This window comes from Salvelinus fontinalis, chromosome 24 (genome assembly GCF_029448725.1).
Source record: "Salvelinus fontinalis isolate EN_2023a chromosome 24, ASM2944872v1, whole genome shotgun sequence".
Taxonomy (NCBI): Eukaryota; Metazoa; Chordata; class Actinopteri; order Salmoniformes; family Salmonidae; genus Salvelinus; species Salvelinus fontinalis.
Window position 1 is genome coordinate 45,018,727 of NC_074688.1, and position 16,726 is coordinate 45,035,452.

At 46.4% G+C, this 16,726-nt stretch overlaps 1 protein-coding gene across 2 annotated transcripts in view; it reads left to right on the plus strand.

Annotated features, from left to right (window-relative positions):
- The first annotated feature begins 6,569 nt into the window (after positions 1–6,569).
- Positions 6,570–16,726, plus strand: part of cog6 (component of oligomeric golgi complex 6) — a 121,677-nt gene continuing 111,520 nt past the window's right edge. The window contains exons 1-4 of one of the 2 annotated variants that reach the window (XM_055880786.1): positions 6,570–6,767; positions 7,385–7,528; positions 8,953–9,024; positions 11,155–11,213. In XM_055880786.1, coding sequence (XP_055736761.1) covers positions 6,633–6,767; positions 7,385–7,528; positions 8,953–9,024; positions 11,155–11,213 — 410 coding nt within the window. In that variant the 5' untranslated portion in view covers positions 6,570–6,632. Of the gene's footprint in view, positions 6,768–6,826; positions 7,004–7,384; positions 7,529–8,952; positions 9,025–11,154; positions 11,214–16,726 lie in introns of those variants that run through there. The other variant, XM_055880787.1, reaches the window with a different exon arrangement.

Genomic DNA, 16,726 nt, shown 5'->3' on the forward strand with positions numbered 1-16,726 from the left:
CCCTCCAGGTCTCTGTTCTCCTACTAATCTCACTGTAACCTCCCTCCAGGTCTCTGTTCTCCTACTAATCTCACTGTAACCCCCCTCCAGGTCTCTGTTCTCCTACTAATCTCACTGTAACCCTCCTCCAGGTCTCTGTACTCCTACTAATCTCACTGTAACCCTCCTCCAGGTCTCTGTTCTCCTACTAATCTCACTGTAACCCCCTCCAGGTCTCTGTTCTCCTACTAATCTCACTATAACCCTCCTCCAGGTCTCTGTTCTCATACTAATCTCACTGTAACCCCTCCAGGTCTCTGTTCTCCTACTAATCTCACTGTAACCCCCCTCCAGGTCTCTGTTCTCCTACTAATCTCACTGTAACCCCCCTCCAGGTCTCTGTTCTCCTACTAATCTCATTGTAACCCCCTCCAGGTCTCTGTTCTCCTACTAATCTCACTGTAACCCTCCTCCAGGTCTCTGTTCTCCTACTAATCTCACTGTAACCCCCCTCCAGGTCTCTGTTCTCCTACTAATCTCACTGTATCCCCCTCCAGGTCTCTGTTCTCCTACTAATCTCACTGTAACCCCCCTCCAGGTCGGTGTTCTCCTACTAATCTCACTGTAACCCCCTCCAGGTCTCTGTTCTCCTACTAATATCACTGTAACCCCCCTCCAGGTCTCTGTTCTCCTACTAATCTCACTGTAACCCCCCCAGGTCTCTGTTCTCCTACTAATCTCACTGTAACCCCCTCCAGGTCTCTGTACTCCTACTAATCTCACTGTAACCCTCCTCCAGGTCTCTGTACTCCTACTAATCTCACTGTAACCCTCCTCCAGGTCTCTGTTCTCCTACTAATCTCACTGTAACCCCCTCCAGGTCTCTGTTCTCCTACTAATCTCACTGTAACCCCCTCCAGGTCTCTGTTCTCCTACTAATCTCACTGTAACCCCCCTCCAGGTCTCTGTTCTCCTACTAATCTCACTGTAACCCCCTCCAGGTCTCTGTTCTCCTACTAATCTAACTATAACCCTCCTCCAGGTCTCTGTTCTCCTACTAATCTCACTGTAACCCCTCCAGGTCTCTGTTCTCCTACTAATCTCACTGTAACCCCCCTCCAGGTCTCTGTTCTCCTACTAATCTCACTGTAACCCCCCTCCAGGTCTCTGTTCTCCTACTAATCTCACTGTAACCCCCCCCCCCCCCCCCAGGTCTCTGTTCTCCTACTAATCTCACTGTAACCCCTCCAGGTCTCTGTTCTCCTACTAATCTCACTGTAACCCCCCTCCAGGTCTCTGTTATCCTACTAATCTCACTGTACCCCCCTCCAGGTCTCTGTTCTCCTACTAATCTCACTGTAACCCCTCCAGGTCTCTGTTCTCCTACTAATCTCACTGTAACCCTCCTCCAGGTCTCTGTTCTCCTACTAATCTCACTGTAACCCCCTCCAGGTCTCTGTTCTCCTACTAATCTCACTGTAACCCCCCTCCAGGTCTCTGTTATCCTACTAATCTCACTGTACCCCCATCCAGGTCTCTGTTCTCCTACTAATCTCACTGTAACCCCCCTCCAGGTCGGTGTTCTCCTACTATTCTCACTGTAACCCCCCTCCAGGTCTCTGTTCTCCTACTAATCTCACTGTAACCCCCCCAGGTCTCTGTTCTCCTACTAATCTCACTGTAACCCCCTCCAGGTCTCTGTACTCCTACTAATCTCTCTGTAACCCCCCTCCAGGTCTCTGTTCTCCTACTAATCTCACTGTCCCCCCTCCAGGTCTCTGTTCTCCTACTAATCTCACTGTAACCCCCCTCCAGGTCGGTGTTCTCCTACTAATCTCACTGTAACCCCCTCCAGGTCTCTGTTCTCCTACTAATCTCACTGTAACCCCCCTCCAGGTCTCTGTTATCCTACTAATCTCACTGTACCCCCCTCCAGGTCTCTGTTCTCCTACTAATCTCACTGTAACCCCCCTCCAGGTCGGTGTTCTCCTACTAATCTCACTGTAACCCCCCTCCAGGTCTCTGTTCTCCTACTAATCTCACTGTAACCCCCCCAGGTCTCTGTTCTCCTACTAATCTCACTGTAACCCCCTCCAGGTCTCTGTACTCCTACTAATCTCTCTGTAACCCCCCTTCAGGTCTCTGTTCTCCTACTAATCTCACTGTATCCCTCCTCCAGGTCTCTGTTCTCCTACTAATCTCACTGTAACCCCCTCCAGGTCTCTGTTCTCCTACTAATCTCACTATAACCCTCCTCCAGGTCTCTGTTCTCATACTAATCTCACTGTAACCCCTCCAGGTCTCTGTTCTCCTACTAATCTCACTGTAACCCCCCTCCAGGTCTCTGTTCTCCTACTAATCTCACTGTAACCCCCCTCCAGGTCTCTGTTCTCCTACTAATCTCACTGTAACCCCCTCCAGGTCTCTGTTCTCCTACTAATCTCACTGTAACCCTCCTCCAGGTCTCTGTTCTCCTACTAATCTCACTGTAACCCCCCTCCAGGTCTCTGTTCTCCTACTAATCTCACTGTATCCCCCTCCAGGTCTCTGTTCTCCTACTAATCTCACTGTAACCCCCCTCCAGGTCGGTGTTCTCCTACTAATCTCACTGTAACCCCCTCCAGGTCTCTGTTCTCCTACTAATATCACTGTAACCCCCCTCCAGGTCTCTGTTCTCCTACTAATCTCACTGTAACCCCCCCAGGTCTCTGTTCTCCTACTAATCTCACTGTAACCCCCTCCAGGTCTCTGTACTCCTACTAATCTCACTGTAACCCTCCTCCAGGTCTCTGTACTCCTACTAATCTCACTGTAACCCTCCTCCAGGTCTCTGTTCTCCTACTAATCTCACTGTAACCCCCTCCAGGTCTCTGTTCTCCTACTAATCTCACTGTAACCCCCTCCAGGTCTCTGTTCTCCTACTAATCTCACTGTAACCCCCCTCCAGGTCTCTGTTCTCCTACTAATCTCACTGTAACCCCCTCCAGGTCTCTGTTCTCCTACTAATCTAACTATAACCCTCCTCCAGGTCTCTGTTCTCCTACTAATCTCACTGTAACCCCTCCAGGTCTCTGTTCTCCTACTAATCTCACTGTAACCCCCCTCCAGGTCTCTGTTCTCCTACTAATCTCACTGTAACCCCCCTCCAGGTCTCTGTTCTCCTACTAATCTCACTGTAACCCCCCCCCCCCCCCCCCCCAGGTCTCTGTTCTCCTACTAATCTCACTGTAACCCCTCCAGGTCTCTGTTCTCCTACTAATCTCACTGTAACCCTCCTCCAGGTCTCTGTTCTCCTACTAATCTCACTGTAACCCCCCTCCAGGTCTCTGTTCTCCTACTAATCTCACTGTACCCCCCTCCAGGTCTCTGTTCTCCTACTAATCTCACTGTAACCCCCCTCCAGGTCGGTGTTCTCCTACTAATCTCACTGTAACCCCCTCCAGGTCTCTGTTCTCCTACTAATCTCACTGTAACCCCCCTCCAGGTCTCTGTTATCCTACTAATCTCACTGTACCCCCCTCCAGGTCTCTGTTCTCCTACTAATCTCACTGTAACCCCCCTCCAGGTCGGTGTTCTCCTACTAATCTCACTGTAACCCCCCTCCAGGTCTCTGTTCTCCTACTAATCTCACTGTAACCCCCCCAGGTCTCTGTTCTCCTACTAATCTCACTGTAACCCCCTCCAGGTCTCTGTACTCCTACTAATCTCTCTGTAACCCCCCTCCAGGTCTCTGTTCTCCTACTAATCTCACTGTCCCCCCTCCAGGTCTCTGTTCTCCTACTAATCTCACTGTAACCCCCCTCCAGGTCGGTGTTCTCCTACTAATCTCACTGTAACCCCCTCCAGGTCTCTGTTCTCCTACTAATCTCACTGTAACCCCCCTCCAGGTCTCTGTTATCCTACTAATCTCACTGTACCCCCCTCCAGGTCTCTGTTCTCCTACTAATCTCACTGTAACCCCCCTCCAGGTCGGTGTTCTCCTACTAATCTCACTGTAACCCCCCTCCAGGTCTCTGTTCTCCTACTAATCTCACTGTAACCCCCCCAGGTCTCTGTTCTCCTACTAATCTCACTGTAACCCCCTCCAGGTCTCTGTACTCCTACTAATCTCTCTGTAACCCCCCTCCAGGTCTCTGTTCTCCTACTAATCTCACTGTATCCCCCCTCCAGGTCTCTGTTCTCCTACTAATCTCACTGTAACCCCCCTCCAGGTCTCTGTTCTCCTACTAATCTCACTATAACCCCCCTCCAGGTCGGTGTTCTCCTACTAATCTCACTGTAACCCCCTCCAGGTCTCTGTTCTCCTACTAATCTCACTGTAACCCCCCTCCAGGTCTCTGTTATCCTACTAATCTCACTGTACCCCCCTCCAGGTCTCTGTTCTCCTACTAATCTCACTGTAACCCCCCTCCAGGTCTCTGTTCTCCTACTAATCTCACTGTAACCCCCCTCCAGGTCTCTGTTCTCCTACTAATCTCACTGTAACCCCCCCAGGTCTCTGTTCTCCTACTAATCTCACTGTAACCCCCTCCAGGTCTCTGTACTCCTACTAATCTCTCTGTAACCCCCCTCCAGGTCTCTGTTCTCCTACTAATCTCACTGTATCCCCCCTCCAGGTCTCTGTTCTCCTACTAATCTCACTGTAACCCCCCTCCAGGTCGGTGTTCTCCTACTAATCTCACTGTAACCCCCTCCAGGTCTCTGTTCTCCTACTAATCTCACTGTAACCCCCCTCCAGGTCTCTGTTATCCTACTAATCTCACTGTACCCCCCTCCAGGTCTCTGTTCTCCTACTAATCTCACTGTAACCCCCCTCCAGGTCGGTGTTCTCCTACTAATCTCACTGTAACCCCCCTCCAGGTCTCTGTTCTCCTACTAATCTCACTGTAACCCCCCCAGGTCTCTGTTCTCCTACTAATCTCACTGTAACCCCCTCCAGGTCTCTGTACTCCTACTAATCTCTCTGTAACCCCCCTCCAGGTCTCTGTTCTCCTACTAATCTCACTGTATCCCCCCTCCAGGTCTCTGTTCTCCTACTAATCTCACTGTAACCCCCCTCCAGGTCTCTGTTCTCCTACTAATCTCACTATAACCCTCCTCCAGGTCTCTGTTCTCCTACTAATCTCACTGTAACCCCTCCAGGTCTCTGTTCTCCTACTAATCTCACTGTAACCCCCCTCCAGGTCTCTGTTCTCCTACTAATCTCACTGTAACCCCCCTCCAGGTCTCTGTTCTCCTACTAATCTCACTGTAACCCCCCCCCCCCCCCCCCAGGTCTCTGTTCTCCTACTAATCTCACTGTAACCCCTCCAGGTCTCTGTTCTCCTACTAATCTCACTGTAACCCTCCTCCAGGTCTCTGTTCTCCTACTAATCTCACTGTAACCCCCCTCCAGGTCTCTGTTCTCCTACTAATCTCACTGTACCCCCCTCCAGGTCTCTGTTCTCCTACTAATCTCACTGTAACCCCCCTCCAGGTCGGTGTTCTCCTACTAATCTCACTGTAACCCCCTCCAGGTCTCTGTTCTCTTACTAATATCACTGTAACCCCCCCAGGTCTCTGTTCTCCTACTAATCTCACTGTAACCCCCTCCAGGTCTCTGTTCTCCTACTAATCTCACTGTAACCCTCCTCCAGGTATCTGTTCTCCTACTAATCTCACTGTAACCCCCCTCCAGGTCTCTGTTCTCCTACTAATCTCACTGTAAACCCCCTCCAGGTCTCTGTTCTCCTACTAATCTCACTGCAACCCCCCTCCAGGTCTCTGATCACTACTTTGTTTCCTTTTCTGTCTCCTTTCCTCCAACCCTAACCACTCAGCCCCTCCCCAGATGGTCATGGGCCGTCACAATCGTTGCTCTTCTCTCCCAAAACTCTTCAAACAGTATCTTAAATAATTCTCCTCCTCAACTCAACCCCCCCAATTATTTTTTATAATTAATTACACCTGAACCAGCCTTGCACCCCCCCCCCCCCCCCCCCTTTGACTCTACTGATGGCAACGTTATTGAGGAAACATTTACTTTCTATGCATGTGATGTGTGGTTGTCCCATTTAGCTGTCTTAAGATGAATGCACTCACTGTAAGTCGCTCTGGATAAGAGCGTCTGCTGATTTACAAACCTTTTTTTTCAATGCATGTGTGTGAGAGAGAGAGAGAGAGAGAGAGAGACCACTGAAAGTCATAACCTTTGTTTCCCTCTGAGAGGTCTAGAGTGAACACGGAGCAGGACACAATCCAATTCCTCTACAATGTAATGCAATAATATATTTGACTGTGTAGCTATCCAATGTATTCATTCTGTGTCATTGTTGGGGTTTTCATACCCCTCACAAGATTATTTATGTTGGTCTTTCTAGGGAAGATCTATTTAAAAAAAAAAGTAATCCCATGTATTTTCTTTGTTTACCTTTATTTTCTTTATAACCGACATACTATATAACCAATATGAATAATATAATCTATAAGGGGTTCATGCACACAACATAAATTGTTACTCTGTAATCGAATAATAAAGTATACTACTGGTAATAATAAGGGTTGTACTACACAATGCAGGACTATTCCTGCCTTTGTGTTCTATGTATCTACCCGGACATTTATTGCCGACGCACCAAACATCTTCCTGGTTGACGTGGAGAGGATTGTTTACAATGTCAGAGAATAAAGTCGAAATGTCAACTGAAACCGCTTTAATTCAAAACAGTGGCAATGTGCCTTCTCAGCAGAATAACCCACTGTCTAGGAAACTCAATAAGATTCTAGAGACCAGGCTAGATAATGACAAGGTAAGACCAAGTCGAGTCCTCGTTGATGAAAATGACTGGTCAAATCTCAACGCTAGCTAGGAGGAACGCATATATATAGCACTTGTGATCTCCTATCTAGCAAGCTAACCGATTTCTGTATTTCATTTGATATCTCATTCCTAATTGTTCCATAGAGAGCATTAGTATTGACATCTCTGTATAAGCACAAACGGAGGCTAACAACGCCATGGCTCTTTATGAACAACTAAAATAAGGTCTGTGGTAAAATAGTATACGTTTTGTTCGTCGACTGACGTCACTGTGAATGTTGATGTATTTATGTAATCAAAGCAAGAACATTAAAAGCTTTGTAATTCATAAATGTTATCTGACTGTTATTATCGTTATAGAAAAAGATCTAGGTCTGTGTTTACCACAGACCTTATTTACAGTGTTTATCCCAAAAACTCTATTCATTTCTCCATAGGCTTTAATTAACGAGCCATGGATAACTCTTTTCAGTTTTTTTGAAGGACTACAAACGGGGCGAGCGCTACTACATTTAGTAATAGAAACGGCATGTCATTTATTTGCCAACTTTAGCCGATCCAGTGTTAGCCAACGTCGCATTGATAACCATCCCTCTTGTATTGTAGGAGATGTTGGAAGCTCTGAAGGCTCTGTCGGTGTTCTTCACAGAGAACAGTCTTCGGACCCGTCGGAACCTGCGGGGGGACATCGAGAGACGGAGCCTGAACATCAACGAAGAGTTTGCCAGGATATTTAAAGATGTCAAAGAGGTAGCTAGTTGAAAGTTTAACTTAGACTTTAGACTACAGGGGGGACTGAATGCATATGCCTTTAAAGCACTTTGTTGTACTTGATGTGAAATCAGATAGCAATATGTGCGTGGTTTAATCAGCTAAATCAGACTTTCTTAATCTCTTCAAATTACGTGATTTAGTTGATATTAGATCGGGTTGGTCCTTTGAAATTCGAAATAAAGTTAGCGACCGAACTGAGATGTTGGCGTAAATTGTGTTAGCTGCCATTTTTAAACCTGGAAGTGTCATTTTCTGTGGCGTTTTAAAAAGGTGTAATGACGTTGCATTTCAGCTCACTACTAGCTAGCTAGTACAATGCAGTGTTGTAGTCAAGTCACTAAACCTCTAGTCAAGTTCGAAGTCCCCTGTGCTCGAGTCACGAGTCCCGAGTCCCTATGGCTGAAGGTCGAGTCACGAGTCCATCAATTTATACTAGGTCTTATTATGAAATTGTTTCTAGTAGCCATCAGATGGCAGAATATCTACAACTCTAATAAAAAATGTAAAAAGTAATTTAATATTCATCACCACCTCACAAGTTCTACTCAATAACTGTGTTTCACTACTTATTTACGACATAAATGAATGGTATATCTGGTTCTGTTACTTTTTTTTTTGTGTAGTTGCGCACTGATATTTGTGTCGGTTTTTGGTTGCAGAGTGAAAACTAAAGGGAGACTTGTCAGAACTGGCTGTGGGAGGGTAGAGCGAGACAGCAGATTCAAAGATGGCAGCTAGTCTGTTGTTTACTATTAAACTCAATGCTAGTGTTTGTTTTCAATATCAAAAAGAGAATCGCTTGCGCAATGCGTAGCCTATGATTGGAGGCGGAGCTGGAGGCGGAGCCTGCCTGCCCACGATCATGGCAGCTCACCAGCTGATGTATGCTGAGTGTGCCGGGGTGCGGTGCTGCCTTCCCACTGCTAGAGAACAGAACCCTCGCTGCTAATATTCTGCTCATCGTCGTAGCCTGATGCACACTCATAAATACCCTTTTATATCCAGTTCAAGTGCAAATACAAGTCACTAGTCCGAATCACCAATGGTCGAGTCACAAGCCATGAAAATCAGACTTGAGTCAGAGAGTCCTGGACTCCGAGTACTACAACACTGGTACAGGTGTAATACAAATAGTTATATGGCTTCTTGCTTGTTAAATTCTGCTTGTGAAATTCAAGAAGCCCTGATAACCTTTGCAGACTGATTGAGGGAGTCACAGCAGGGAGACACAGCAGGGAGACACAGTAGGGAGACAGCAGGGAGACACAGCAGGGAGACACAGCAGGGAGACACAGTAGGGAGACACAGTAGGGAGACAGCAGGGAGACACAGTAGGGAGATACAGCAAGGAGACAGACTGATTGAATGACTGTCTTTGACATGTTTTTGCTTCCTCCTAGGAGCTTGAGAGTGTGCACGAGGACGTCCAGGCCATGAGCACCTGTTGTGAAGAGATGACCAGCAGATTGAAGGTATCTAACTAACTACTCTAAAGCACCTGTTGTGAAGAGATGACCAGCAGATTGAAGGTATCTAACTAACTACTGTAAAGCACCTGTTGTGAAGAGTTGACCAGCAGATTGAAGGTATCTAACTAACTACTGTAAAGCACCTGTTGTGAAGAGTTGACCAGCAGATTGAATGTACAGTTGAAGTCGGAAGTTTACATATACACTTAGGTTGGCGTCATTAAAACTTGTTTTTTAACCACTCCACAAATGTCGCTAACGTCCCACATGGCCAAAAGCCAGAAAAATGCAGCGCGCCAAATTCAAATATATTACTATAAAAATCAATCTTTCATGAAATCACACATGAAAGACACAAAATTAAAGCTACACATGTTGTGAATCTGATTTCAAGAAGGATTTACGGCGAAAGCACACCAAACGATTATGTTATGTCAGTACATAGCCACAGAAAAACACAGCTATTTTCCCAGCCAAAGAGAGGAGTCACAAAAAGCAGAAATAGAGATAAAATGAATCACTAACCTTTGATGATCTTCATCAGATGGCACTCATAGGACTTCATGTTACACAATACATGTATGTTTTGTTCGATACAGTTCATATTTATATCCATATATATATATTTATATATGCATATTTATTTAAATATTTATATATTTAAAAAAGCCGAACTATGGTTTGCAACTACACACGAGGACAAAGATTGTAATTTTTGGAGAAATGTCCTCTGGTCTGATGAAACAAAAATAGAACTGTTTGGCCATAATGACCATCGTTATGTTTGGAGGAAAAAGGGGGAGGCTTGCAAGATGAAGAACACCATTCCAACCGTGAAGCACGGGGGTGGCAGCATCATGTTGTGGGGGTGCTTTGCTGCAGGAGGGTCTGGTGCACTTCACAAAATAGATGGCATCATGAGAATGGAAAATGATGTGGATATATTGAAGCAACATGTCAAGACATCAGTCAGGAAGTTAAACCTTGGTCACAAATGGGTCCTCCAAATGGACAATGACCCCAAGCATACTTCCAAAGTTTTGGCAAAATGGCTTAAGGACAACAAAGTCAAGGTATTTGAGTGGCCATCACAAAGCCCTGACCTCAATCCTATAGAAAATTTGTGGGCAGAACTGAAAAAAGCATGTGCGAGCAAGGAGGCCTACAAACCTGACTCAGTTACACCAGCTCTGTCAGGAAGAATGGGCCAAAATTCACCCAACTTATTGTGGGAAGCTCGTGGAAGCTTGTGGAAGGCTACCCGAAACGTTTGACCCAAGTTAAAGAATTTAAAGGCAATGCTACCAAATACTAATTGAGTGTATGTAAACTTCTGACCCACTGGGAATGTGAAATAAATAATTCTTTCTACTATTATTCTGACATTTCACATTCTTAAAATAAAGTGGTAACCCTAACTGACCTAAGACGGGGAATTTTTACTTGGATTAAATTTCAGGAATTGTGAAAAACTGAGTTTAAATGTTTGAAGGTGAATGTAAACTTCCGACTTCAACTACACTGCTCAAAAAAATAAAGGGAACACTTAAACAACACAATGTAACTCCAAGTCAATCACACTTCTGTGAAATCAAACTGATTGACTTGGAGTTACATTGTGTTGTTTAAGTGTTCCCTTTATTTTTTTGAGCAGTGTATATCTGATCGAAGGTGCCTGCTGAGCTACGCAGCCGTGTAAGGCACTGCATCTCAGTGCTAGAGGCGTCACTACAGACCCTGGTTCGATTCCAGGCTGTATCGCAACCGGCCGTGATTGGGAGTCCCATAGGGGAGGCGCACAATAGGCCCAGCGATGTCCGGTTTAGAGTTTGACGGGGGTAGGCCTAGTTAAATAAAAAAATATCTGTCTAACTCGTGTAAATCACCTGTTGTTAAGAGATGACCAGCAGATTAAAGGTATCTAACTACTGTAAATCACTTCCAAAACAGACATGGGCTGTGTCTCTAATAGCTCCCTATTCCCTATATAGTGACCTACTTTAGATCCGGGCCTTTTGACACATACATTATTTTTCAGCCTAAGGACCTACAGTTGTATTTGGTTAATTTCTTTCAGCTGAGATGACTGTGAAGAACTTGAATTACTTACGGGTCTCTTGTGTGTTTCAACAGGCAGCCAAGGATCAGACCCAGGACCTCATTGTGAAGACCAACAAGCTGCAGGGAGAGAAGTGAGTAACCTTGGAAACCAACGTTTTAACTGGTGGGATTTGAACCCTGAGGGAGAGAAGTGAGTAACCTTGGAAACCAACGTCTTAACTGATGGGATCTGAACCCTGAGGGAGAGAAGTGAGTAACCTTGGAAACCAACGTTTTAACTGGTGGGATCTGAACCCTGAGGGAGAGAAGTGAGTAACCTTGGAAACCAACGTTTTAACTGGTGGGATCTGAACCCTGAGGGAGAGAAGTGAGTGAAGTTGGTTCATGGAGGGAAGGGTGTTAGGCTACATGTGTATGTAACAGGTGGGATCTGAACCCTGGCCTCGCGCTCTGGAAACCAGCGTCTTAACTGGGATCTGAACCCTGGCCTCGCGCTCTGGAAACCAGCGTCTTAACTGGGATCTGAACCCTGGCCTCGCGCTCTGGAAACCAGCGTCTTAACTGGGATCTGAACCCTGGCCTCGCGCTCTGGAAACCAGCGTCTTGACTGGGATCTGAACCCTGACCTCGCGCTCTGGAAACCAGCGTCTTAACTGGTGGGATCTGAACCCTGACCTTGCGCTCTGGAAACCAGCGTCTTAACTGGGATCTGAACCCTGGCCTCGCGCTCTGGAAACCAGCGTCTTAACTGGGATCTGAACCCTGACCTCGCGCTCTGGAAACCAGCGTCTTAACTGGGATCTGAACCCTGGCCTCGCGCTCTGGAAACCAACGTCTTAACTGGGATCTGAACCCTGGCCTCGCGCTCTGGAAACCAGCGTCTTAACTGGTGGGATCTGAACCCTGGCCTCGCGCTCTGGAAACCAGCGTCTTAACTGGTGGGATCTGAACCCTGACCTCGCGCTCTGGAAACCAGCGTCTTAACTGGTGGAATCTGAACCCTGACCTCGCGCTCTGGAAACCAGCGTCTTAACTGGTGGAATCTGAACCCTGACCTCGCGCTCTGGAAACCAACGTCTTAACTGGTGGGATCTGAACCCTGACCTCGCGCTCTGGAAACCAACGTCTTAAGTGGTGGGATCTGAACCCTGGCCTCGCGCTCTGGAAACCAGCGTCTTAACTGGTGGGATCTGAACCCTGACCTCACGCTCTGGAAACCAACGCCTTAACTGGGATCTGAACCCTGACCTCGCGCTCTGGAAACCAGCGTCATAACTGGGATCTGAACCCTGACCTCGCGCTCTGGAAACCAGCGTCTTAACTGGTGGGATCTGAACCCTGGCCTCACGTTCTGGAAACCAGCGTCTTAACTGGGATCTGAACCCTGGCCTCGCTCTCTGGAAACCAGCGTCTTATCTGGTGGGATCTGAACCCTGACCTCGCGCTCTGGAAACCAGCGTCTTAACTGGTGGGATCTGAACCCTGACCTCGCGCTCTGGAAACCAGCGTCTTAACTGGTGGGATCTGAACCCTGACCTCGCGCTCTGGAAACCAGCGTCTTAACTGGTGGGATCTGAACCCTGACCTCGCGCTCTGGAAACCAGCGTCTTAACTGGTGGGATCTGAACCCTGACCTCGCGCTCTGGAAACCAGCGTCTTAACTGGGATCTGAACCCTGACCTCACGCTCTGGAAACCAGCGTCTTAACTGGTGGGATCTGAACCCTGACCTCGCGCTCTGGAAACCAACGTCTTAACTGGGATCTGAACCCTGGCCTCGCGCTCTGGAAACCAGCGTCTTAACTGGTGGGATCTGAACCCTGACCTCGCGGTCTGGAAACCAACGTCTTAACTGGTGGGATCTGAACCCTGGTCTCGCGCCATTAGTTAAGAAAGATGCCCTCTTGGGCCGATGGTGACACAGATTTTGCAGAAAGGGGAACCTAAAAAAAAAAATATATATGCATTTCGCTAAACGTGTGCATGTGACCAATTAACATCTGATTCGATTTTGATCAAAGTTCCGGCGGCGTATCTGACCAGAGTTCGAAACAATTGAATGTATCCGTCTCAAAGTAGTTTTCACATGCAAACGTTATATGTCTGAACTCAGAATAAAATATGCTTCCCAAAAATAAGATGCTCCCTGTGGTAGAACATTTATTTTGATTTGGTAATTTTCTGCATTTATCCAAGTCCCTGGGTAGCCTGATTTCAGATGTGTCCATGGTAACAGGATCAGGTAGCCTGATTTCAGATGTGTCCATGGTAACAGGATCAGGGAGCCTGATTTCAGATGTGTCCATGTAAACAGGATCAGGTAGCCTGATTTCAGATGTGTCCATGGTAACAGGATCAGGGAGCCTGATTTCAGATGTGTCCATGTAAACAGGATCAGGGAGCCTGATTTCAGATGTGTCCATGGTAACAGGATCAGGGAGCCTGATTTCAGATGTGTCCATGGTAACAGGATCAGGGAGCCTGATTTCAGATGTGTCCATGTCAACAGGATCAGGTAGCCTGATTTCAGATGTGTCCATGGTAACAGGATCAAGTAGCCTGATTTCAGATGTGTCCATGTAAACAGGATCAAGTAGCCTGATTTCAGATGTGTCCATGGTAACAGGATCAAGTAGCCTGATTTCAGATGTGTCCATGTAAACATGATCAAGTAGCCTGATTTCAGATGTGTCCATGGTAACAGGATCAAGTAGCCTGATTTCAGATGTGTCCATGTAATTAGGATCAGGTAGCCTGATTTCAGATGTGTCCATGTCAACGGGATCAGGTAGCCTGATATCAGATGTGTCCATGAAAACAGGATCAGGGAGCCTGATTTCAGATGTGTCCATGGTAACAGGATCAGGTAGCCTGATTTCAGGTGTGTCCATGGTAACAGGATCAGGTAGCCTGATATCAGATGTGTCCATGTCAACAGGATCAGGTAGCCTGATTTCAGATGTGTCCATGGTAACAGGATCAGGTAGCCTGATTTCAGATGTGTCCATGGTAACAGGATCAGGTAGCCTGATTTCAGATGTGTCCATGTAAACGGGATCAGGTAGCCTGATTTCAGATGTGTCCATGGTAACAGGATCAGGTAGCCTGATTTCAGATGTGTCCATGTCAACGGGATCAGGTAGCCTGATATCAGATGTGTCCATGTAAACAGGATCAGGGAGCCTGATTTCAGATGTGTCCATGGTAACAGGATCAGGTAGCCTGATTTCAGATGTGTCCATGGTAACAGGATCAGGTAGCCTGATATCAGATGTGTCCATGTCAACAGGATCAGGTAGCCTGATTTCAGATGTGTCCATGGTAACAGGATCAGGGAGCCTGATTTCAGATGTGTCCATGCCAACAGGATCAGGTAGCCTGATTTCAGATGTGTCCATGTAAACGGGATCAGGTAGCCTGATTTCAGATGTGTCCATGTAAACGGGATCAGGTAGCCTGATTTCAGATGTGTCCATGTAAACATGATCAAGTAGCCTGATTTCAGATGTGTCCATGTAAACGGGATCAGGTAGCCTGATTTCAGATGTGTCCATGTAAACAGGATCAAGTAGCCTGATTTCAGATGTGTCCATGCCAACAGGATCAGGTAGCCTGATTTCAGATATGTCCATGTAAACAGGATCAGGTAGCCTGATTTCAGATGTGTCCATGTAAACAGGATCAGGTAGCCTGATTGCAGATGTGTCCATGGTAACAGGATCAGGTAGTCTGATTTCAGATGTGTCCCTGTAAACAGGATCAGGTAGCCTGATTTCAGATGTGTCCATGGTAACAGGATCAGGTAGCCTGATATCAGATGTGTCCATGGTAACAGGATCAGGTAGCCTGATTTCAGATGTGTCCATGGTAACAGGATCAGGTAGCCTGATTTCAGATGTGTCCATGGTAACAGGATCAGGTAGCCTGATTTCAGATGTGTCCATGGTAACAGGATCAGGTAGCCTGATTTCAGATGTGTCCATGGTAACAGGATCAGGTAGCCTGATTTCAGATGTGTCCATGGTAACAGGATCAGGTAGCCTGATTTCAGATGTGTCCATGGTAACAGGATCAGGTAGCCTGATATCAGATGTGTCCATGGTAACAGAATTATTAGGGAACTCGTCTCCTTGCAAAGCGTGTAAACGTTTTAAAATGAACTATTATATTAATCTGACTATCCACAATAATCAATAATAATAATATAATAATATAATTATTGTGTGCATGTAACCGTAGTCATTGTTACTACACTGGTTAAAGGAGGGGGGATTCAGGAGGTTAGTTTGAGTAGGGAACCCTTTTTTTAAATAATCATTGTTGCACAATTAAAGGGCAATACACTGAGTTTCAAAGCATCAGGGTTAATCCAATGAATTCAAGGCTTGTAAATGTATACAAAGGCTGAATATAGATAAGCCTTCCACAACCATAATCTAATCATTATTTTATCAAAATAGTTTAACCAGTTTTTTTTTGTTTTGTTGCAATATTCACTCACCTGGCTTTCAAGTCTGTCTATGAAAATACCATAAATATATATATATTTTTTTAATTAACCAGATCAATGCACAACTACTCATAATGTCCACCTTCTGGTAACAGGCATTCTAGAACATTAACACGGGTCTCATAAATAATCTCGCAAGCCCACGTGCCAGTGAGTAGCCAGCTCCTCTTTTATATCTAAAGTCTAGCCAATTTGGATCTATTTGCATGCTAACGAGGTCGGTAATCAGTTGTTATGAGTACACCGTCCTGTCCTGTCTGTCTCCAACGGCTTGTACAACACAGCCTGTTCACGTTGTTTAGATGTTGAAATCCAGTGGCCCTCTGGGTAAGATATGAGAAACGAGTTGCCAGCTCCTTATATAAATGCGTATTTTTTTTTTTTAATGCTCATCGCTAAATTTATAAAACACAGACTGGACCGTTAAGCACATAAATCGGTGGCTGAAATGGTCCCGCGACAGAAACGAACCGTTCATTTCTCCACAACATGTTCATTGATATTCTCGTTTTGGTAAGGTCTCCTCTGTTCTACATTTTGGGAGTTGAGACATAAAAAGGGGATCGGTAGAGATGGTTACGTTCTCCTCTATTACAGACAAACAATGTCTCTTATTGTGCTTTCGTCTCCATATGACTGATTCTGTTGGACCAAACCTCAAATGCAAAATATGCGAGTTTCAACCGCTTGTTGTCAGAGAGAAGTTCTATTTTATCTTTATTGTGAGTGGCAGTGACAAGGGCTTGGTGTCTGTGGATTGTGGGAAGGTGTACACAGCACAGTAGGAGGAGGGGCTTGGTGTCACACAGCACAGGAAGAGGAGGGGCTTGGTGTCACACAGCACAGTAGGAGGAGGGGCTTGGTGTCACACAGCACAGGAAGAGGAGGGGCTTGGTGTCACACAGCACAGTAGGAGGAGGGGCTTGGTGTCACACAGCACAGGAAGAGGAGGGGCTTGGTGTCACACAGCACAGTAGGAGGAGGGGCTTGGTGTCACACAGCACAGGAAGAGGAGGGGCTTGGTGTCACACAGCACAGGAAGAGGAGGGGCTTGGTGTCACACAGCACAGGAAGAGGAGGGGCTTGGTGTCACACAGCACAGGAAGAGGAGGGGCTTGGTGTAACACAGCACAGG